The sequence below is a fragment of the Netta rufina genome, assembly GCF_964035555.1.
Source record: "Netta rufina genome assembly, chromosome: 16".
Lineage (NCBI taxonomy): Eukaryota > Metazoa > Chordata > Aves > Anseriformes > Anatidae > Netta > Netta rufina.
Window position 1 is genome coordinate 13,490,073 of NC_140140.1, and position 24,219 is coordinate 13,514,291.

General features: G+C 52.8%; 1 protein-coding gene across 1 annotated transcript; it reads right to left on the reverse strand.

Annotated features, from left to right (window-relative positions):
* Positions 1-240: 240 nt before the first annotated feature.
* On the reverse strand, positions 241-11,143 carry GATA5 (GATA binding protein 5; the record flags this gene model as incomplete). Its single annotated transcript, XM_084296892.1, has 6 exons — positions 241-396; positions 1,160-1,284; positions 1,878-1,965; positions 2,826-2,951; positions 8,357-8,523; positions 10,624-11,143. 6 exons carry the CDS (start codon positions 11,141-11,143, stop codon positions 241-243), a joined length of 1,182 nt encoding a protein of 393 aa, XP_084153018.1.
* Positions 11,144-24,219: the final 13,076 nt, after the last annotated feature.

The following is a 24,219-nucleotide window of genomic DNA, read 5'->3' on the forward strand; positions in this document are numbered from 1 at the left end:
ATTTATTTGCTGGTTGCATCTCAAAGGAGGAAGGCTTTCCCGGGGAACACGGAGGCGGCCTCGAGGAGGCTGCTCAGGGTCACTTCGGCCAAGGAAGAGCTCTCTGGGTGCTTCATCCAGCTGTCCTTTTCCACCCATGTCCTCTGAGAGAAACCTGTCCCGTGGCGGCTGGGGCAGCCGGTGTCTTCCCAGTGGGGCGAGCCGCACGCACGGTGCCCGGGCTGGTGACCCCAAGGGGGTTTAGGCGAGCGCCAGGGCGCACCAGGAGTCCTGCCGCAGTGGCACGCTGAGCCCTGGCTGCGGGGCCATGCTGCTGGGGGAGAAGGGGTAGTCCTCGGGCTCAAATTTGAACTCGCCGTGGCCGCCGGCCAACGCTTCGTCCGACTGGCTCTGCGCCTGCCCCGGGAGGGAAGGAAGAAGCCATTAGAAAGCTTGTTATGAGCTAAGGGTAGTTCTCCTGCTTATCCTAACACAGTGGTAGGATGGTGACAGGTCATGGACACAGTGCATTATCCCTGAGGCTCATCCTGTGTGTCGGAGGCTAGCCAGGAGCAATGCTCTGTCCCCAGCCCAGCGAGCAGCAGGCCAAGAGAAGGCATCCCAGGGCCAGCCCGTTATTTATTGACTGAATGTGTCCAGCTCAGACATCTCTAAGCGCATGTCTATTTTTTAAGAGCACAGCACAAATCAGATTTACCTGTTTCAGCCAAAAAATCTCTCCCGTGGCACAGTGCCTGGTGCTTAGGCTCTGGGGCCGAGCTCCCCCTGCACACATGTCCAGCTTGAGGGGGCTTAAACCCCGCACGGGGATAACACGGGGCACAAAATGTCCACCTGCGGGATGACTTAGAGCCATTTTTTCCCGAACAAAGTTGAAATACCACCCTGCACAGCAAATCTTCGTGGCAGAAGTGTGAGCTTGCCCTCAGCCTCTAAGCACTCAGGGCTATAAAGCACAGGTAATGTATGGCCAGGCAGTCTATTTTTAGGAACTACAGAGGTTTCCACCCAGGGCTGATCCCACTGACTCCATAGGGTTGCAGATCACTGGGCAGCCCCTCAGTGCAATTAGGAAGTCACTCAGCCTCGTCAAGGTCCTCAGCAATTATGGAGGCAGGTGGAGCACCCACCCCAGCGGGTGACAGCCCTGTTCCCTTACCTGGGACACTGCCACGATGGCTTGTCCAGGATACTGCGAGGTCGTGCTGGGCTCGGACTTTAAAGTGACCGTGCTGTCTGAGTTCGTAATGGAAGAAGGGGAGTTCGTGGCCGAAGTTGTAGATCCTGCAGGACAACGAGCACAGGACAATGAAGAAAATACAACAGGCACAAATCTTCCCCTAAGGGGATCTATTTTGTAATATCTAGCACCATATCACATGGCACAGCTCTGCTGCTCTCCTTCTCCACCTCATCTCCACCGGGGTAAGGCTTTGTATTTGGCTGCCATGATACTGATGGAGGAGGAGATCCCATTCCCAGCCTGGCCGTGTGGGTCCTTGCACAGGCCAGAGGAGCAGATGCTGAACATGCCACAAGCCCCCTCCCTAATTTCTAACTACACCACTCCCAGCCCCTATTTTTTCTCGTTGCCCACTGTAGCTCAGACCTGCTGGAACCCAGGTGCTGCAGGGCTGGAACCGGGTGCCAACAGCACACGGGATCCCTGTGGGGACGTGACACCAATGAGGTTTCTCACCCCACATCCTTCTCTCACTTGAGGGCTGTGCTTAAACAAAGGCCCTATAGCTAAAGCAGTCATCAGGGAAAAAAAAATCCCAATATGATTTTCTCTTAATCACAGTTTCTTGCAGAATGAACACTGGTGAGATGAACTGTGCCCCAAACCCCCAGGACAGATGGTAGCAGCACTATACCTGTCGAGGTTTTGCCTTTGGTAATGTTTTTAGGCTTCCTTTTCCTTGTCTGGATGCTTTCCTTTTTCATGGCCAGAGGTCGTGGTACCTTGACATTCATAAGGTTTGGAATCATTAATATTGTATTTTACTCATCTCCTTCCCACACACGTGTTGCCTTCCTATTTTCACGCTGTACTTCATGCAATGCACCTAAAGTCCTTGTCCTTCACTGAGTGCTATTTTTCTCTGCGACAGGCCTTGGCTGGAAGATGTATAAGGCTAACAGCTAAGGCTTTCCCACAAATTTTGTTTTTTCCTTTATTTCCTATTTTCCTTTTCCTGATTTATTGGTGACCTTTATGACAGGGCCCTACTAAATTGCTCCGACAGCTGGGGCCTACAGGACTCAGAGGGAGCAGTCATGGGACAGAGAAACTCGAACCCTTATGGCAGAAGCTTGAAGAGGCCTGCATGGAGGGGTGAAGCCTCCTCTTGGATCATGGGCATGTTACCAACATTTCCCATCCTCCATGGCTGAATGTTATCAGCCAACCTCCTGGCAGACTCTTTAGCATCTTCCACACATTGCTTAAGTACCCAACCTAGCAGAGAAACACCCCTTATCGCCTGTCTGTGTTTGGGGAGCTTCAGTCCCCACCTACCGGAGTCTGGCATGGTTTCTTTTTTTTTTTTTTTTTTTTTTTAGTAATTCTTGGCAAACGAGCTGATTAACAGCCACACAATGCCAGAAATCTCTTCTACAGGTACCTCCCAAAAGTGTTCCACTTCCCCCTTAAGCTTATTTTGGGTAACTGCAGTAGAATGAGCTTGTCCAAGGGGACAGCACCGGTCTATGACTCTTCTGGGTCTGCTCTAGAGGCTGTCCCCTCTAGCCCTGGTGTCCCAGCCCTGCCAGGGGGATCCCAGCACCCCACATGTCCCTCATGCCACGCACACACTCCTCACCCCATGGAGCTTCATGTACAACCCGCAGGCGTTGCAGACGGGCTCCCCTTCGGCGTTCCTTCTCCAGAGGGTGGTGTTGGTTGTGTGGCAGTTAGTGCAACATAGCCCAGCACGTCTGGATGAAGACTTAAAGGCAAGCAAACAGATATGTGAGTGCACACATGGAAATGTCAAACTGGGAAGTTTCCTTTCCTACAAAAATAAAATCCCCGTTTACAATGCTTTCCTGGAAAACGTGAAACGTGAAAGATAGCCAAATTCAGAAAGAAATTACATTCAAATGTGAACACTCTAATTTGCAAGAGCTTTTTTTATTGAGCTCCATAAACCTGGCAAATGTCCTCCCGATCCTTTTCACAAACTCCCAGCAAGTGTGCTGGAAGTGATCAAAACTCGGAGCACAGAGCACTTCTGTCCAGGAGACCCACTCAGAGAAAGAGAAGGAAAATACCTGCCAGGCCTTCAACACTCCAATGGCTGCTGCAGAAAGCTGCTGCTGCTTTAACTGAACTTTATTTCTGTTCTTCTGCACTCAAAGCTACCACTAAAGTTAGCAACGTCCCGATTAATCTCTGCTTCAAGACACTGGAATTAATTGGCTGAGCTGAGCAGAACCAAGCTGAACTGGCCCGTGATGGGATGAGGAGGGTTTTTCCCTGCACGTCTCCCAGATAATCTGATCCCTTACTGGCTGCAGGAACACTGTGCAAACATTAACTAATGACATACTTTGTGAGTGCAGTGATTGCTGGCTCCGAAACGTTCGCATTTCCAAAGGAAGAAGGGAAATATTCTGGCAGAAGCTGCAAGCTAATTTCTGACAACTGTACTCTAAGCCACTGGAAAATTCACAAGCCTCCTTGTCAGCTTAATAGCATTTCATTTCAATGTCTCTAAACTCTTCACATTTGAACTATTTTAATAAGAGGCTTCAAGACGCACAAAGATACCAGCGACGTAAGTAATATCGCAGACCCTGCACACTCAGGTATTTGAATACATTCTTCAGCACTGAGAAAAATCACTTTGGTTCCTCTCAAAGACAGATGATAGGTGATGCAGGCAATAACGAACTCCCTGTTTGTTTATTTTTCCATTACCGCTTGATATCATAACTAATCAATATGATGAATGAAGTGGGGTGCGTCGGGATAAAAATGAAATGTTTTTACAAGGTTAGCAGTCAGAGATCAGCTTTGAGTTTCAAGAGTCACGAGTGACGTGCCCAAGCTTCAATTCACTGGTTGCAAAGAGGTCTCAGCAACTATTCACAAATAGTGGTACTGCTTGGAAAATGATTTGCTTTTCAAGAAATAACCAAAAATAATAATATGCTGAGCTGTGAGCGGACAAGCTTGGCACAGAGGAGGTTTTTACAGCAATTCTTGTCCATAAAATGGGACATGGTGTCACAGCAAGATCCTGGACCAATTACAGAGCTTTCTCAAAGCCTTTCAGCTACCACGGCTGGGTCATTCATCCCTGCAACCAGGAGGGACCTCAGCCCCAGGGGTGCCACAGGCGCGAGGGGGAATTTGGAGGCACTCAGCCCTGCGGTATCGGTGCCCAGCAGGGGCTGGTGAGATCTGTCAGCACCTGCAGATGGAGGAAGGCCAATGCAAAGCACTTTGGAAAGCCCCGAAATTTCTGGGCAGCCCCAGGGAGGAAGGGACGTGCTGTCCTGATGTCACACAGCATTGTGCTGTCCACTGGGACATCAGTGCCTACCTCCATCTGCATCTTCTGTACAGTGCTTTGTGGGCTGCCTCCTCCCTGCAGAGCCCGGCACAGCAGAGGCCATCCTCCTTGGGCAGACATCGTGATTTAAAACCCAAAAACCCAGTGAGAACCTGGCCCTACACCACAACTTGCCAGTCTGGCAAGAAAGAGACAGTCAAGGCTACTTTTGCTCACTGAAGGACGAAGGTACAATATGTTATTGCTGGTTTCCCAGCAGTTCCCTTAAAAGAAAGCGCATGGCTGCCTGCCTCCACCCCTCTGCCTTTGTACCACTCTGACCTTGTCTAGGAAGTTGTTGACTTCAACATTGTGCTCCAGTGTTTATTTATACAAATGCACCGTACACTCAAACAAAAACTCCTCACGGACCGGGCTTGACAGCCAAGTGCTGCCGATAAGCTCGAGGAATCAGGAGCCAGTGCCTATCGCATCAACCCCGTGTGGGCGCTGCTTGGGCAGCCTGAAAACTTTGGGGCCAGCAGGGCAGGTCCCTCCGAGGGGGAGTCCCAAAGCCATAAGGGATTGTGCTTTGTCTGCTCTTCAGGAGTAGAGAACAAACCATGGGGTTTCACAGAGGAAAAGAAGCCTCTGAACCTCCAGAGGGTTTAATTGAAGATTGTCTGTCCCCCTCGCCAGTAGGACAGAGGGGAGATGATGTCGGTAGAAAAGTGGCTGCAGCAAAATGTGCTGAGATTCCCCTGCTCAGCTCCTGGAAGCAGGCAGCTCCAAGGCTCAGAGCCACAAGTAGCAGCAGTGTCTGAGATACGGCCTTGCTGTTGTGGCTCTGGACACCTCGGAGGAGAAGTGAACCACAGGAAATGATGGCCAGGAGAAAGCCAAAGCACAAACCATGAACACTGCACGGCTCTGGGATCCCAGCAGATTGCACCAGGGCTGTGATCAGTCCCATGTCCACCTTCCCCAAAAGCATCACCAAATCCATGTATTGCAAACTATAAAAAAGGACAGCCTGGAAAAACAAACAAACAAACAAAACCAAATACCACAAAACAAAACAAAACAAAACAAAAAACAAAAAACAAAGACACAAACACTGAAAATTTAACTTCCAGAATAATTCTCCACCTCAGGATGATGGAAGCTGCTGAGCACAGGACGGCTGCTGCATCTGCCCCCCCTGCTGCACCACGAGCTGCAGCTCTGCTCCTAACATTGGGGGAATTTCATGCACAAGAGTGGAGCCATCCAGCTCTAGGGGCTGCTCTGGGATGGTAAAAGTGATCCAGCTTTTAGGACTGGATCTAAGGTATCTTGTGAAACGTGCTGAGGAACTTTAGCTAGAAAAGAACCTAAAATAAAGCGCTGCTCTCATCCTCCTCTAAGGTAAATCCTTTCTGCTGAAAGCCACAGTGCTTTGCGTCCAGCGGCAGGCTGTAGCAAAACAGCTGTCCCTGCTGCCTAGAGGATGCTGCCCTTATCACAAACAAACAAACAACAAAAAAAAAAAAAAAAAAAAAAATGAACTGGAAACAGCACTGCTGCTGCTGGCCCTCTCCCATACACAAGCAGGCTGAGTGCTACCAAGCCACAGGACGTCATCCCCGCGGGGTCGCGTGTGCCACGTTGCATTTGCCAGGGCTTTCAGCAGGACTTGCTTTGTGAACACAGAAGTCAGAACAACCGCGGCGCAGCGCCTGCCTACAGAACAAAGGTCATAACGTAAAGGCCGAAAGGCACCATTTTTCCTCTCTGTGCCTCTATTTCACGGCATTGTGAAACAGCCTGGCTCATTGTTCCTGCACCGTGAGCTCCCGTCCTGCCCGTGCGGGTGGGGTTACGCGGGGATGGTGCTCCAAACCATTCCCGGCAGTGGAAATGATTTGGGGTTGGGGAAACATCCCAAGGACAGGTAGATGCTGGGGTGGTGGGTTTGTAGAAAATGCCTGGCACCCTCTTATCCATCAGCAGTGGGCCCTCCTTCCTCTGATGAAGCACAACTTGTTGCAAAATGGCATTTCAAAACCTTGGAAAAATCCAAGATTTTGAAATGTTTCATTTCAAAGTCAGGATGGAAAGTCAAAAATGCAGCCCCTTCTCTTTTCTATAAAACAAAATCCCATCAGGTATTTCAACCGCACTGAAATGTTTCCCCTGGATAAGGATATCAGCCATTTCATGTGGGCCTTATCATTGTATTGATAGCCAAAATAATAACACAGTTGGAAATGCTTTGATATTTGTTTCACGGGGACGAGCCAGCAGTCCTAATTCAGTGAACCAGCATTCTCCACCAAAAAACACAGCTGAAATGTTTACTAAAAAAATGCCTCATGGCTGCTACTTATGGGGCTGTGCCAGCAGTGACAGAGGAGCAGGCAGGGGGCTCGGGGACCCCAAATACTGCTGTGTGCTGTGGGACAGGTACCCAGCCCTGCGGGGAGGTGCCGGCACTGCTCCGGCCGCAGCCTCGCCACAGTCGCAGCAGGCATGCAAAGGGGCCGGCTCCCTTCCCATGCACTGAAATAAAATACCAGGTAACAGCAAGCCCTGTCCCAGAGCCTTGGGGAAAAGCTGCTCTAAAGAGCCCAGGAAATTCAGGCAGAGCCGCATTTTGATGCCAGTCTCCGAAATGCAGAGTTTGATTTAAGCTTTTGCACCAGTCTTTCAATACACAGCTCATATTTGCGCCAACAAAATCAGCAGCATAACTCTGAGATCTGCAGCTCAGGAGAGATTTGGGGGTGCAGATTTAATATAATTACATTAAAAGAGACCAGGAATATTTTGGTGAGACACACAAATCCTGTAGGATAATGCAAAATATTTCTCAGAAACACATCGGTTTTGGTGACATTGCCACGGCATGGAACAAAACAGTGTGATTTTCTGTGGAGCCGCTGCTCATTTCATTTTGCAAATAGAGCCAAATTTCCAGGATCACAATCAGAACAAATAATTTATTCAATCCCATATTTGTTTCTTATGATTTTTTTTAACACTGAAACATGCCACTGTCGGGTTACTGCTAACAATTTGTTTTGCAACACACAAAATAACTGCAGGAATACACCCAGAGTGAAAGCAAAAGGAACTCCCAGCTGTTCCCCAGCACGGCTCAGACAAACATCCTGTTTGTAATGACTGCTTCTGATGACAGGCTCTGAAACCAAAACTGTTACCACCAAATTTAAACATCCCAAAGCGATCGTACAAAAAAAAGGAGGCGCTTGTCCTCTCTCACGATGGGATCCCAATTAGAGGAAGCTCAATACCACGATGTGGGGGGAATTACTGCTTTAACCTGTGGAGAAACTGGGAACTACCAAACCCCAAATCCTGCTTTAGGAGCACAGGGCTCCAGGCATGGTATCTGTGCCCCATCCTGCTCCCCTCGCAGCCCTGCCTCCTCCTCAGCTACCCTGCCTAGACCTTGCGTGGCTGCATGGACACGACAATTATTGGCATAGAAAGAAAGAAAAGTGCCCATGGTAGAAACAGGGGTGGGAGAAGTTCGCAGAGCACCCCACATCCCCAGATAACAGGCAGGGATGTCCGGCCCTGCTTGGATGCAGCACAGCCTGGGACCCCTCCAGTCCCTGCTCCCCATCTCCGTGCTGGCCACCGGCCGTACCAGAGCAGCATTTCCCGCAGCTTCACTCATCTCCACGCTCTGACCCGTAACAAAGGCCTCTGGCTGGCACTGACAGCATTTAACCCATGGGAGGACCAAGGCTCAAACAGGCCCTAACACAGAGAACCCGACAGCACCAGCCCCCCGGATCCTGCCCTCCATCCACCCCCGGGTACAGCAGGGGATGTGTCCCTCTTACCAGCCTCTTCTGCGGCTTGAGCGGCCGGTTGATGCCGTTCATTTTGTGGTAGAGCCCGCAGGCGTTGCACAGGTAGTGCCCGGTGCCATCCTTCCTCCAGAGCGGCGTGGACATGGCCCCGCAGTTCACGCACTCCCGGCCGTCCCCGGGGAACTCCTCCAGATACTCTGGAAGAGAGACCCAAGGCACACGGGTCAGGAGCTGTGCCCACCACACCGTGCCACCCGCAGCGTGGAGAGCTTACAGGAAGGTGTCCCCGATCCTCTGTGCCCCACTGCTCCTCTGCAAGGGACAATCCCTGCCCGCCGGGAACTTGCCTTCACCTTGCAGAACATGGAAGAAATCCTTTATTCCCCCGCACACCCTCAGCTCTCAATATTTGCTCAAAGGCAGCACATTCCCCCATCCCCACCCCAAAACCCCTGAGCAGAACTGAGCTGTCCGGGGGATGGAAAGGGGCAGGGAGCCCATCCGCGGCATTATCCCAGCGCAGGGCACAGCCTGAGAGGTAAAACTATTTTTAATGAACACTACGGGGATGATAAAGTGGGGAGGGAGGACAAAAAGGGGGGCTTTTTCCTATCTCTAGCAAGGCGCGGTGCTCCCTGGCCGGTGGCGGGGCGCCCAGGGCTCCATCCGCGCTGCAACCCCGGCTCGGTACCAGGCTCCGCACAGCGCCCAGGAGCACCGGGCAGCCTCCCCCGACCCCAAACCCGCTGTAGCCAGGCTCCTCCGGACTTTTCTTCCCCTCTCCGAGGAAATCTCGGAGCCGCCCGGCCCCAGCACGGTGCCCGGGGGCTCCCGGCCCGAGCGTCGCTGCGCTGCGAACGGGCAGCCCGGGGCGCAACCGAGAGCCTCGGGTCGGGCTCTTTCCTCCTGCCGCTTTTCTTTCTCTCTTTGAAATAACTTCCTTCGTCCCGAAAGTTATTTTCTTTCAAAAAAAACAAAAAAAAAAAAAAAAAAAAAAAACACGCAAATACGCTCTTTTTTTTTTTTTTTTTCTTTTTCATCTGCGATCGTATTAAAAATGATCCACCGGGAGAAAAAAAAAAGGCAAAACAAAAACATGAAAAATAAATTGAAAAAATATATATGTATAAGAAGTAAAAAAAGAAAAAGGTCGCAATAATTCATTAAATGAAAAAGAAAATAGTCTACGCCACTTAAGAGCGGTTTACACTATTCAAGAGCAAAAATAAACGGCAGAGAGGACGGCGGTCTCTATTCCAGGTCCCAAACTAGTAAATTCAAAGCGTAGAAGATTTTTCCGCGCCACCACCTCCCTCGGCAGGACCGGGGCAATCCGTCCCGGCACAACACAACGGATTTTCCGAGACAAAGAGAAAATCTGGGAAACCAACCGCTCCCGAGCATCCCCGGCGTGGGAGGAAAAGCCGAGCCGGGGAGGCAGCCCGGCGGGGAGGGGGCTGTCTCCCCGCTTTACTTTGTTCTTGGGGTAAAGATAAGATAATTCGGTTCACCGCAGTAAAGATGATAACGCGGCTGAGATCTTGAAGTGGCTTTTAAAGGGCTTTGCGAAGCACCGCCGGAGGAGGCTGGGGAAATATCCCCGGGGCTGTAAACCGCGCACACGGAGGGTCCTTTTACATCAAGACCCGAAAACTTTGTTTGCTCGGCTCTGGGTTTAGAAGAGCTCTCCGGTATGGACGCAAACGAATTGTAGTGGGGTTTATTGTTCAACGCCTGGCTGCCTTTCCCTGCCTCCCCAAAGGCCGCGGAGCAGTGCAGCTGCGGACCTGTTTGGGCGAAGGCGAATTAGGAGACCGAGAGTCTGTTCGAATATAAACTCATTTACCACAATAAATTACTTAAAAGGGAGGGAGCTATAAATCTGCCCCGCTAATTTAAACACAAGGGTAAGTATTGAAGCCCAGGCACAAAGTCGATATTGTGGGAAGGAGATATCGCGGGGGGGGCTGGGGGGGTGGTAAGGGGGTGTCGAGCGGCCTCTGCTCCTCCGTCCTCGGGGGGAATTGCTCTCCTTTGAAACGTGCTCTTTGTCCTCCTTGTAACACAAGCACACACACACACACAAACAAAACACCTCCGTCTGGGGGCAGCCAGCCGCGCACCCCATGCCCGGACCAGCTTTCCATCCAGCTAAAACCTCTCCCTCTTTTTCCCATCGGGGCAGCTCACCCCGGAGCTGGGGGATGCTGCAAGGACCGGGGTTGGGGGAGCACGGAGCCCTTCCTCACCGGGAAGAGGACGCCCGGAGGCGACGGTGAAGGGCGACGGCGACCTACCGAAGGTGGACCTGCGGCCGGGCAAAGCCGCCTGCCTCGTCTGCAGGCTGTGCAGCACGCTGCTCTCAAAGTGTCCGGCCGTCCAGGAAGGAGGAATGTCGGGGGTCACGTAGGCGGGGTAGGGGCTGGAGTAGGACCCGTTGACGGAGCGCACCAAGGCGTTGCCGTACTGCTCCCGGCCCCCGCCGGCCAGCAGCAGGGGCCCCTGGTAGGCGCCGTCGCGGCCCGGGGGGCTGCTGCCCGGGGGGCTGTGGGGATAGGAAAAACCCGACGGCGGGTGGGGGCTGCCGGCGTTGAAGGAAGGGGCTTCGCCGCTGCTCTGCGCCCAGCCCGGGGGGTTGCCGAGGTGGCTCTGGTGCGGCTCGCAGCCTTGCAGGTAGGGCAGCGTCTGCAGCACGGACGGCACCCGGGTGGTGGGCACGTAGACGGGCGAGCCGGCCGACGAGTGCAGGAAATTGCTGGAGTCGTGGGAATAAGCCGGCTGGCCATGGCTGGGGGCGAGGGCCAGCCCCTGATACATGGTCCGTCCTCGGCGGCGGCGGCTGCTGCTCAGGGCCCGGCCGGATGCGCCCCGACGGTGCCGAGGGGCTCACTCACAAGCACCTGGAAGGAGAGCCCAGAGCCGCGGCTCAGCGAGGCCAGAGCCCCGGTCCCATAGCCATCCACATCCCCGATCCCATCCCCGACCCCATCCCTGCCTCTGACCCCATTCCCGGCCTGGCGGCCGTGGGGCTGGGACTCCTGGAGCCTCCAGCCCCGCAGTGAAAGCACCACTCTCCTGCCTCAAGCTGGGGAGAGGGAGATGTGTTTTTTTTACTATTATTTATTTTATTTTATTTTTCCCCCTTAAATTTCCTTCTGCTCCCCTCCATCCCGCGGGGGAACCCGCGGCTCCAGGCTCAGAGCAGCGGCCGAGCCCCGGCATGAACCGGCCTCTGCTCCACGGCCCACCCGGCCCCGGCATTTCCAAGGGTCCTTAAAAAAATAAAAAATAAAAACTTTTTTTTCCCCCTTTTTTCTTTTTTTTTTTTCTTTTCTTTTTTTTTTTTTCTTTTTTTTTTTTTTTTTTTCTCCACCGAAATCTTTCCCTTCCCGTCTTTTTCCGAGCTCCGGGCCTGGAGCGAGCCCCGGGCCCTGGCGGGTGAGGAGCTGCGGGCCGTGCTGCAGTCCCGGTCCCCCCCCCCCCCAGCTGCTTTTTGGTTGAAAAGCGAAAGAAAGCGACCGAAACAAGTCCTCCGCGACGCACGGAGCCGGGAGACCTCGGGTCCCAAGAAGAGCATCCCACCCCCGTAACCCCCCCCACTCCCCGGGCAGCTCCTCCGGGACAGGTACTCACATTGCAGCGGGCCGGGAGCGGAGCCGGGCATGGCCGGGTGGGCATGAAGCTGCGCTCAGACCATCCAGGGCAATCCCAGGAAAATAATAAAATAATAATAATAACAATAAAAAGAATAATAATAATAAATAATAAAAAAAAAAACTTTCCGGGGGAGGGGAGAAAAAACACAACCGCGGCCTCTCAGCAGAAAGGGGCCGGTGCTATCCCCCCCCCTACTCGGTCTGTCGGTCGGTCCGTCCCTCCCTCTCTGTCTGTCCGTCCCGTCCGTCCGTCCCCCGTGGGTGCGTCCCCGGCTGCGCCCGGCGGGGAAGTGGCGGCCGGGGGGCGGCGGCGGCGGCTCTTTACGGCGGGGCCCGGGCCCCACGTGACGGCCGGCGGGGTAACCCCGGTCCCGGCAGGGGTTGGGCTCCTCCCGCCGGGGGGGTGGGGGGGGGACGGGGTAAGGCCAGGAGGCTCCGCTCCCGCTGGGGGGGGGACACACGGGATGAGCCCGGCAGCGCGACCCCCGCACGGTGCGTCCCGGGACCCCCCCCCCGGGTTGATCTCTCAGGAAGGATGGAGGGGACCGCCCGCCCCCTAACCGGTGGGGGAGGCTCCCGGCTTTGCCCCCCCCCCCCGCTCCAGGTGTTTTTTGGGGGCTCTTCGAGGAGGGGGTGCCGTGTGTTTCCCCCCCCCGCCTCGTCCGACCCCGGTTTCCCGGAGGAGCCGGCGGCCGGCGGAGGCTGGGGAAGGCTCGGCACGCTTTCCGATATGGGGTTTCGGGTAGCAGAGGACGTGGCGAGGGGGTTTTGTGCCCCCAGCGAGCTCTCCCTCTCTCCTTGGCACCAAAACCCCATAATACCGGGGAGGGGAGGGGGTCTCTCTCTTCCCCCCCCCCTCCCGTGCCCTGCCGAGGCTGGGACGATGCTCGCAGCCTCCCGGCGGTGCAGAGCCGCCCTGAGCCCCACGAGCAGCTATCCGGTCCCATGAGCGGTTACCCGACCCCAGGACGTTTATCCGGCCCCACACCGTCCCGTTGGGGTCCTGTCAGCCCCGGGCTGCCCCCTTGCAGCGCTGCGGCCGTGTTCCCGCCTGTCCCTGGGGGCTCGGGGCCTCCTCCTCGCTCCGGCCTTGCGACAGGGACCCGCAGAGGGCCGGGAAACGACAAAAAAAAAAAAAAAAAAAAAAAGAAAGAAAAAAAGAAAGAAAAAAAAAAAAGAAAGAAAAGAAGAAGAAGAAAAAACAAACAAACAACAACAAAAAAAAAACACTTTTCCCTAATTTTCCCCGTCGGCGCGACCAGAGGAAGGGGAGGCAGGAGGGGAAAAAAAACACTTACACCCCCGCTGTCCGCATGGCCCGGCTAATTTGGCGGATTTAATTCTGCTCCGGTGCGGTGCCGGTCACCTCCCCCAGAGCAAGGAAACCACTTCAGCCTTATCTTTTTTTTTTTTTTTTTTTTTTTTTGCCCTTGGGACGCGCGGTGCTCCCTGCTCGCCGGCTCTTTGCTCCTCGGAGAAACGGGGAGAAGCCGCGCTCGGTCTCCCCCGGGCTCTCGCTCTGCTCTCGGGCCTCTGCCGCCAGGATCGGGCCCTGCTCGGCCCCGGGAGCGCTCCCGACGCCCGCTTCCAGCCCCGCACCGGCGGCGGGGTCCCGGCGCCCAGCTCCGGCCCCGCTAGGGACCGGCGCTGCGGGAAGGGTGGGAAATTTCGGCTCCAAAATAAACCGGGGCAGGAATGCCAGCTATTTCCCTCGGAATAATGCAGCGCAACTGGCTGGGGATCTGTATTTATTTGCTCGCTGCGTTCAGGAGAAAGCGGCCGTTTGCAGCTCGCGGGGAGTCCCTGCGTCCGCAAACCGAAAAGAAAAGAAATTAAAAAAAAAATGCACTAGAGAAAAAAAAAATAATAATAACAGCTCGGGGATGCTGCTGGTCAGCGGCAAGGGCAGAAACGTCTCTGCGGGAATCCAGCCCCAAAGCCGCGGGGGCCGTGGCTGAGCCCCCGCCGGAGTTTCCTTCGTTTCGTTTCGGTTGGGAAAAGCGGGGCGAAGCCGTCGGGCTCGCCCGTGCCGCAGCCGCGCGCCTTGCCGTTTCCAGGCGCTATTTAATTGGAATTTATTCTTAAAAAATAATGAGCATTGAAATAAACGCTCCCCGACCGCCCGTTCCGGTCGATTGTGGCATTCGAACAAACGTGGAAACGGTGAAAGACCCGAGGATTTGCCCCGGGAGCGCATTGACGCCGGAGGAGCTTCGCCAAAACCTGCCCGTAGTCGTGTTGCGCGTGCGAGTGCGTTCAGCCACAACCGATTTACCCGTTTTTCGACCCGATTTCTCTCCGCAGCGGCTTTAGGTCAGCTCCCGGCGGTGCCGGGCTCTCGCCCCCCGGGCTGCGGCTGCCCGAGGCCGCGATGAGGGGCGCTGGGTTCCTCCGGAGCCCCCCCGGCAGCAGGGCTGCGGGCAGGTGCTCCCACCCCGGGGCTTTCCAGCACAACCGGAGGCAGCTTTCCGCAGCCTCCCCGCGGAGGCTGTGGCGTTTATAGACCTTGTGTGCGTGTTGCGGGACGAGCAGGGCACCGGGCCGGGCTGCTGCCACCCGTGGGGACACGTTCACGCGTGGGTGCAGCTTGGTACGGGTTTGGGGGTGAGCCCGCAGCTGGACACAAAGCCGCTGGGTGCGGGGGTGACACCATGGGGTGAGACTCCTGGCGTGGGGGTCCGCCGGCCGGCTCCTTAAATACATTTCCTTGTGTTTGCGCCTTGGGTGTTTGTAGAAATTTGGGCTGCTCTCGGTGCCCGATTCCTGCTTTAGGGGGGAGCCTGGGGGTGCTTTAGGTGAACCGCAGCCCTCGCCCGGCCGCCAAGGATTCACGTCGGGGTGTGGGACGCGGGGAGCCCGGTCTGTGCGGGCACCCCCCGCGGGAAGGGGCAGGGTCTCCCTGACTCTCCCTGCTCACAGAGGGCCCCCCCCGACGTGCCCAGACCGAGGTGAGACCCGTGGTGGGGGGGACTCGACGTGGCCGCGGAGCCGGGTTCACGGCAAGGCTTAGGCGGAGGCAAGAAACCCAAAGAGAAGCACCGGGGCAGGTGCTTCCCGGACTCCTCGGAGAGACCAAACCTTCTTCCATCCTCACCTGGAGCAGGGACGAGAGAAAAGGCTCCCAGGGGAGCCCGGGGCCACCCGAAGTCACCCGCCGGGAGTTTGCCCCCCGAGCCCCATCCTTTGCCGTTGGGCAGGCTGGCTGGGACCTTGTCCTGCTCTTCCAGGCCAATTTTATGCAAGGGTGAGAGTCAGGACCTGGGGTAAGGAAAGGATCCGCGGCCCCCGTGCCCGGCGTCCAGGCAGAGCTTTTGGCCGGCTGGCTCCGAGCGGTGCCGGGCGCTGCGCAGCGGGGTCGGTGCGGCTCGGCACGGCACGGCACGGCTCCCGGGGGAGGCCTGACCCCTCCAGGTGAGGCTCCCCCGCCCCGGGACAGACTGCCCGGCGCCCCGGCCCCTCGGCCCTAATCCCGCTCCGGCTGATTTGTGAGCCCTGCGCAGGGGCGGACGCGTGGGAGCGCGCTGCGCGGTCCCGAGGGGGGCCAGGAGCCCCCTCCAGCAAGAACAAGACCACGAGACAAAAAGCAAAACCGCAAAACAAACAAAGAAACAAACAAACTAAAAAACAACACACACCGAAAAAAAGAAAAAAGAAAAAAAAAAAAAAGAAAAAAAAAAAGAAAGTGCAGAGGGAAGGGCAGAAACGTACCCGGTCCTGCTCACCAGAGGCGAGGCGCACCCTCCTGAGAGGGGAATCCTGGCTTCACGTCCCTCTCTGTCCATCGGGAGGGTGGCAATTAATGAAATTAGCCCCCTCCCCTCTCCCCCCACCTCTCACGGGCCGCAGCATCCTCCCCCGGGGCTCGGAGGCGGCTCACAGCCCTCTGCCCTCGGGCACCTCGCTGCAAAGGGAAACCCATCGAGTATTTGGCTCCTGCGGCCCCGGCGGAAGGCTCCGGGCCGCTTTTTGATTCTGCCCCCGGTTACCAAACGAACAGCCCGGGGGGGAAGACGAGCTCCCCGGGGGCTGCTTCCCCCGGCCCGTGTGGGCTACGAAAGGGGGGGACCGACAGGAGGGGACCGGCGGGGTTTGGGTCCCTTACTCTGCATCCCCTGGTCCCCATCCGTGGTCCCGATCCCCTGCTCCACATCCCAGCCGCCCTCTGCCTCTCCCCGGCCCCTTCCTACCCAGTCTCCAAGGGGCCGGTTGTCCCCTTCTCAGATGGTTTTGGGGACTTTTTGGGGCCGGGCGGATTTTTAGGGCAGCACTGTGGAGAGAGGGGCTGGAGGCGGCCGGGGTTGGGGGAGGCCAGCAAGGGGCTGCGGGCAAGGATTGGGCTGCCCCAAGCCCAAGCAGGCAGGGACAGCAGGGTTTTGTGCCTGGAGGAGTGAGGGGATGCCAGAGAGCTCCGGCTCAAAAGGGTTAAACAAACAGCGGGCTCCACCAAAAAATATTTATCTCCTGCTATATGCATGTGGCAGTGGCTCTCAGGAAGGGGGGCTGTGAGAGAGAGGGGGGGGAAGTATTGCAAATCTTTCGCCTTCTTACTCTGAGATCCTGTTTTGTTCCTTAGCCTGTAAGAATTTCACTGGCACGGAAAATCGGAGGTTCCACAGAGCTGACGTTGCCTGCTGTCCTCTAACAGAGTCATTGTACAGGGATGCTTCAGCCTCAGCCGTTCCTCCAGCTGCTGACAAGTCCACAACAGCTACAAAAATCACCCCACTTCCTTCAGTATCTACAGGGAACTATATACAGACAATTTGTGCCCCCCAAAGAAGGGGAACTCGGCATGGGCTTCCTAAAAGTGACCTTCCTTTGCATCATTTTTTACCATGAATTGTTAAAAAAATCCTAATTTTTTAAAATTCCGTCTTCCTTCCAGGCTGATTTAACAGCAAGTTTTGGAGCAGGCAGGGGGTCCTCAGGCAGATGAGGGCAGGGGCACCGGGCACAGGCAGCACCCGCTGCTGGGAATGCACCAGGAGAGCCAAAACCACCTCTGCAGATGGGCAGACAGAGCTCTGCTGGTTTATTTGATGTAAGCCACACCGAGGGCTCCAGCTTTGCTCTGGTCCTGTGGGACAAGGACACCCAGCCCAGGGGCTCAGAACTTTTTTTTTGGGGGGTGAGGATCCTGGGAAGTCTCCAGGAGTTTCGCTGTGAGCAGGCAGGAGCTGGGAGTGACTCAGGATCCGGCCATGTGCACGGGCTGGGGGACGCCTCTTGTGTCTACAAGTTCCCATGCGTGTAGGTGTTCGTGGGGCTGAGGCTGGAGGGCACGGCGCGCCACAGGCCACGCTGGCGATCCCAAACCAGATATCATTCAATACATGTGAGAGTGGAAACCTTCTGTACACTGAAAATGGGAACTATTGCTTTGAATAAACCATAGCTCGTGTGTTCTGGGCTGGTGCTGGCAATGCCAGCCTCATGTTGGAGGAGACAACGAGCAAAGCTTCCAGCCCTACACCACCTTCAGAGCCTTGCCAGCCACGCAGGGTTTGCTCCACGCTCCCCACTTCACAGGCAATAAATGGGGAAAGAAAAAAAAAAAAAAAGGGCTATTTTGGTATATTAACCTCCTTGTGGCCAGGTGAAAGGTTAAATTCACATGATTCATTGGCGGCTGAGAGACAGCACTTTGTTGCTAGGATTTTGGGGAATGCGGAGGGCTCCAGCGAAGGAGTCTCGCTAATCTTTAAGGGAGGGAGCCAGGCTCCTGTCTGACGGCTGCAGGCCCAGCAGCTCTGTGTTTCATTTCAGACTGTCACTCTCCTATCTCTCAGCTCACTCCCAGCTCCAGCTTGCTGCCAGATCTTGGGAACTGTTAACTCAGACAAATTTATAGATGGAAAAAGAACAGTTAGCCATTGTTCCTGGCGTGGGGGAGGGAGGAAAGCGAGGAGCTTCAGCGACCAAAGTCATGATGTAACCTGTTTGTTACATGGTTGGGAGAAACATGCAAAGGGGCTTGCTCTTCCTGTGCCATGCAGGGAAAGTGGGACTGTTGTTACTGCGAAATGTTAGGAAATGGGACGCTGGTGCCCAAATCCCTTGGAGACCTTTTTAGGGAGTTCCCATAAATAAGTGGAATCTCCCAGCTGGACACCTTTGGGATATGAGCTCATTTTTTTAAATTCAAGTCCCATGACACTGGGTGGTTTTTCCTAAAGCTTCAGACTCTGGAGCTGTGAGATCTAACATTAATAGCAGCGTTCTCGTAAACAAAGCACCTGGTACGTGGACTGCAGAGAAGAAACGAAAATGGGGAGATCTTAAGGATTAAAAATTAAAACCCCAGATAGCAAAGACAGATTGATTATTCTTTGGGAGTGCCTTGACTTTTAGGAAGCACTGCCGAATTTTGGGAACTTCAGCCTCCGTAGGAGTGGAATCTGTTTTTGTCTACCTGGGAGAAAAGAGGAGAGCAAGAATTTGCTGTCTGTGTCCATGCTCTGCCCTGCTTCCCAGCTAGGTACCTCTCCAACCCACCCTCCTGGGGGAAAGGCTTTTGTTTTCAACATGAAATTAAAGGTCTGGAAAATAAGAGAGTGTCCACTCACCCTAAGATTTGGTTTACAGCTTTTGGACAGTCTCAGGTTCCTGAATATGGGTTTCTTTTAGAGACATCGCTTCCAAAATTGCCCAGAGAACAGAGACGCATCTTCAGGGCCAGTTGCAGAAGCCTCCCTGCTGCAAAGCTGTTCCTGCCTTACTGTCCTCATGGTTTCTGCAGTCCCCTTCTATATCTGGAGATGCTTCTGGTTCTTTGTGCTTGCTTGCTCACAGGGACATGTGGGAAGGGCTTGGAGGACTGTTAGCAGCTCTGTCTGCCTCTTCTACAGACAGCTTCAGGCCAGGAGGAGCCGATGTCTCAGTAGGGTAAGCCACTTGGGCTTTTTATATCCACTCTGACTCCAGGTCCCCAATTTTTAAACCTTTTATATGTGTACAGAGTGGATAGAGGTGAGGAATATTGGATTTTAAAATAAACAATGGCACATTAAGTGCTTAGCAAATCCAGCCACTTGAGAATCTGGCCTCATGGAAGATGGTTTCTTCTTCCAAAGTCTGAGTGGCTGCAGAAGTCTGGTTTTTAATCAGGAGACTGGGCAGATTTGATTCTCAAGGACCAGAAGGCATCATGTTCCCAACATGTGACTCCCCCTCATTTTGCTTATTGGCGTTTTATTTGGCTCTGCAATAACAGGGACAGACTTTCACATTTTCTAAAGTCTCAGCCCAAAGTCAGCTGCAATATTAACATTTATTTTCTGCTTAATTGTGTTATCTGCAAGTAGAAGCACTTTTTTTTTTTTTTTTTTTTTTTCTTTTTTTCTTTCCCCATTGCAGTTTTGGAATGAAATTATTGACTCAAAACACTGGCATTGCACAGATATGTACTTTTAAATACCGGTCCGAATTAATCTCTAGTGGAAGGCTTCCACTGAAGTTAACAAAGGTGCCCTAGGGATGAATTTGGGACGCTATCTGCATTGTAGGCTAATTTTCATTTTGCACCTCTTTCCTCATATATTTTATATGTCTAAAAATAATCTTCCAAGAGGGAGAAATGGCACTGTGACTTCTCGTAAGCAAGGTACTGAAGGGATGTGACAAATGAATTGTGCAGCCTTTCCTATCTAGTAGAACTAAATTTAATGTTCCTTGCACTGCTTTGCTACACTTCATTTTAATACCCCTATGTCCAATAATCTTCCTACCTTTGCTCAGTGTTCACAGGCTGTGCTCACTGTGTTCACAGCTCCTCTGCCACACCTGAACTGCCTTGGCTATGGCCAGCAAACCTTCTTCTCCACTTCACCAAATGCCCCTTGCCATTTCTCTCTGTCTCTTTGGCTGCGTCTCTGACCTCGCCTAGCCTCATTTTTCACCCTCTCAGCAACCTCTCAGCCCTCGCTGGGTGCATTTTTCATCTGCTTTGGCATGAAAACATGGCTCCAATTAGTTGGGAAGGTGGTATGGAGAGGGAGAGGTGGCCGTTTCAGCCAGAGCAGGGAGCAAAGCACCTCTTGCTCTCTCTGGGCAACCCACCTGCCCGGGAGATGGGGTGGCTTTCATCTTTGACTGCTCTGGAGTCAGGGAGAAGGAGGAAAGAAAGTTTTTTTCTACTTTTCTGGACTCATAAATACAAAATCAAGGCACAACCTATGCTTTGCACCGCATGAGTTTTAGGCACAGCCGTAGCTGGTCTGACCCAGCTGTTTTCTCCTTGCATGGTGGAAGCCCCCTGGTCCCGTGGTACAAGGGGTGCACGGGGGAGTACGTGGCCAGGGGCCACTTGCAATCTCCTGCTTGCTCCTGAGATTTCACAGGAACGAGCTGAGCAAAGCCATGTGTTACGAGGAGCCACTGGAACGATTTTAAGCAAGCAAAGATATGCAGAAGCAGAAGTCCTGGCAAGACTTTATTCAGTTCCCTATGGATAGGAAGAAAATTATGAGTGCGTACATCCCATCTGACTGTACCCGGGCCAATCTCTAGAGTTTAGCCATTGTCCAGTGTTTCCAAACCTTCAGCCCCACATCTGGTCAGCCGGGAACTTCCCACAGCCAAACTCGGGGTCCTCCTTTCAGGGGGCGTAGGGCAATCTGCATACAATTGGCTCTGCGGGTTGAAGCCGAGGTCACCATTGAAAGCGTTTTTTTTTTTTTTTTTTTTCCAAGAGCTGTTTGATCAAACACAATTTACTGACCGGGACAGTTATTGACAGGGCTGACAAAAGTGATGCTACAATGATTTACAGTCCAGGTGTGTTGTCAGAGCAAGATATTTACCTGAGATCCCAACAACTGTTAAAATTTAATCCCAAGAGACCTTCTCTAGCTTTAATGCAATGTCTTGAGGGGTCACAGCTCCTGGACCATTTGGAGTCTCCATGCAAATAACCCATAGTTTAGGAACTCTCAGGAGAAATAATAGCAGATACAGCATTTTAAAATGTTTTTTAATGGATATAAAATCAGAGAGGTGAACAGATATAGGATGCCCTTTCCCTTATCCCAAACGAAAATTCTCCACAATAAACCTCTTTGAATATATACACATTAGTCAGGATTATCTCTGAACGTCTAGCAGGCTAAGAATATGGATCCTGGAGACGTCAGCAGGAGGATTCATTAGAGAAGATGGCAAGTGCTTGGAAATGGGAAATGTATTCTCTTATAAACACAGCCTGCACTGGGGCTGACCTTAGGACTGAGCAGAATTGGCTGGAGGGAGAGGGAAAGCAGAGAAGGAAAACAATGTTCATACGCGACCGTCTCCGCTTCTTGTAACAAAACCCGCTATCGAGGTTTCTGTAACTTCTCTCCACTCTCAGATAGAGACAACTCTCACCCTGAAAACTGAGACCACTGAAAAGGCAATTACAAATCATCCCAAACATCCCCTTTTCCAGTGAGTCAGAATTCACAGTTTTGGGGTACACGATGTGACTCCAGGAGGATTTTCCTCTCTGCTCATGTGCCGAAGCCTCCAGGTGACCAAAGCATTATTCACTTCTTCTCCCATAAAACCAAATATTCATTACCGTGCCTTAAATCTTACCAGCTACTTAAACTCTGCATTATCAGAGTTCATGTATATGGATGATTTCTTGTATGTGAAGGGAAAAGATGCTGGGAAACTTTAAAGATCCTCCAGATGCGTATGGGCACACAGACATGTAGATGTTTCCCCTTTATTATTGCCTCTCTCTACTCTCTCATTTGCTTACTGGGCAAAATGAAAGTAGCAAGCTCTGGGTATGAAAGGAACTCAGCAAGCCAGCATTGACTCCTACCTCATATCTATTAGCTGTAAATTACTTTAACATGAGTGACATCACACTTGACTCTTGGTAAAACAGTGTTAAGTTAGTGGGTAATAAAACAGCTTGACACTAATGATGGGTTCTGCGTGATAAATTACTGTCAGTGATCAGATAAGGGTTCTTGAGACTAACCTTGAACTAAATCTGTTTTGTTGCTACATCTTGTGTGCAGTGTTCTACTTCTTACCGCGGGGATTAAGGGCTCACAGCCCAATCCTGCTCTGTGCTCGGAGGCAAAAGGGCTGCTCGTGGGCAGGGGCACTTCCAGGAGCAGCTCCCAGGCAGGAGCTGCTCCCATGAGCGCAGCACACAGGGCTTGGCCCCAGCCTCGAGCACGGCTGGATGTTTGGGCAGGCTCAGGGCGAGCGATTACACTGCAGGAAGAGTTTCCAGCAGGGCCTGAAGTGTCTGAGCCTCTGCTATTTTTCATTTAGAAAACCAACAACAACAAAACCCACAAAGGCATTGCACAACTGAGGGGTGGATCCTGAAAGCTTCACTTCTCTGTGAGTTTGGTATGATGGATTTCATTACTGGATAAATATTTTTTGGCCTGTGCTAGACCTGTGCATTAGTCTGTCCTACAAACCATGGACATCTTTGGCACTGGTAGGAAGAGAAGATGCTCAGCAGCCTGCATCAGGCCCTCATTCAAAGAACTTGTTTTACTTGCAAAACACTGAGAGAAAGCTTTATACCCAAGAGCTGGGAGCTGGCCAAAGTCAATGTACTGCATGGGTTTTTGAATATTTTTTGCATGTATTTTCTTTGGAATCTAACCAGGGTGCTGCTTAGAAAAGGCTTCACAAATTGTTTTACATTGTTATTATTATTTGAGGCTCCATTTTCATTTATCATTCAGGTAACATTCTTGGGAGATATTATTTCCACTACTTCTTGTATAAACCATTGTCTTAAAACATTTACCTTAGTTCAGTTTTGTGCCCAATCACTATTGTCCTGGACTGTTTGTCATGGCTGATCTAATCCTGGTTACTTGTGCATTATAATGGCTTCAATGACGAGAGGTTTTCACTGGGTTGGTCCGGGTACCTCATTCGTATGTGATTATGGCAGCCTTGTATTAAGATGCAATGATTTTAATGAAAACTGTAATGAATTAGTCTGGAAAGGGCCCTTGGGTGGATGGTTTCAGTGCAATAGAAAGAGGAAAATGCAGGGGTAGGAGCTGGGTGTGCCTGGGACGTGCCCAAGGAGTGGGGATTGCTGACCCACGGACATGGTGTTGGACACAGGGTTAGCATACTCCCACTCTGTTCTTTGCTGAATACCCCGTTTACATTGAAATTTTTATCCGAGCCCAAGCCTGGTGGAAGGTTAAGGTGCTGCTTACAGTGTGTAGCTCTCCACATGGAGCAATCTCGAGCCTGGAGATGAGGGCTGAGCCCCAGCTGTGCCCACGCACCCACACTCGGGGCAGGCGGCACAGGAGCCAGGCTGCTGGAAAAGCCACAGGTGTTTCTGCAAAACGTCTCTGATGAAATGAAATGCATTTTTTTCTCATGCAATTTTCCTATTAAATCCAATTTTCTCAGATCTTTCTCATCTGTTCAGTTCCATTTTGAAAGGAGAGGGCTTATTCCTACTCAATTCAAGGCAAAAATAATTTTTCTTGGCTTTTTTGTTTGTTTATTTGTTTTCCTTCCTATTCCATCTTTTGATTCCCTCTGAGAAGAAAAAAAAAAGTAAAAAAGTAAGGGAAGAGAAGCAGGAAAACACTTCTGTTTGGAAAGAAAGGGAGTAGTCTGTGTGGGAGATGTCAAATGGAGCTGAAAATCACTGGACTTTCTCCAGAAACCCATATCCACTTGAGCTGTGGATACGATCAGTTTATCAAAACACCTCTGATGCATGGCTGGGAGACAGAACAGTGTCGTGCCTCCATCAGAAGGAGTGCCCCTTCGCATCCCTGCTTACTCCTCGCCCCAAAACTCACCCGTGCCCAAATCCTGTTGTCCCTTCCTCTCCTCTGCACTGCCATCTGCATGCTGGCCACATCCTATACCGGGGCGAGAAGCCTGGAGCTCACCCAGCCTGGGATGAATTTTCTCCCATTGGCATCAAGGATTCCCATTCAGCCCTTCCAGTACCGTCACCGGTCCCAGTGCACAGCTCTCACTGGGAGGCTGGGGGTTCACCAGAGATGTGGAGTCCGCAGGGAGCTGGTCTGTAAGGCAGATTTCCCCGCTGCTGGGAGGGGAAGCGGCACGACGGCAACATTTGGGCAAGATCTGCATGCAGAGCCGGAGCTGAGGAATTTCTTCTCTCTTCCACCCTTTGATTTGCTCGGTGCGACTGGGGGCACGGGTTTTACATCCCTGCCTCTGACAAACCAGCCCATGAATGTGTCACACATGTGCTCACAGACATGTCTAGGC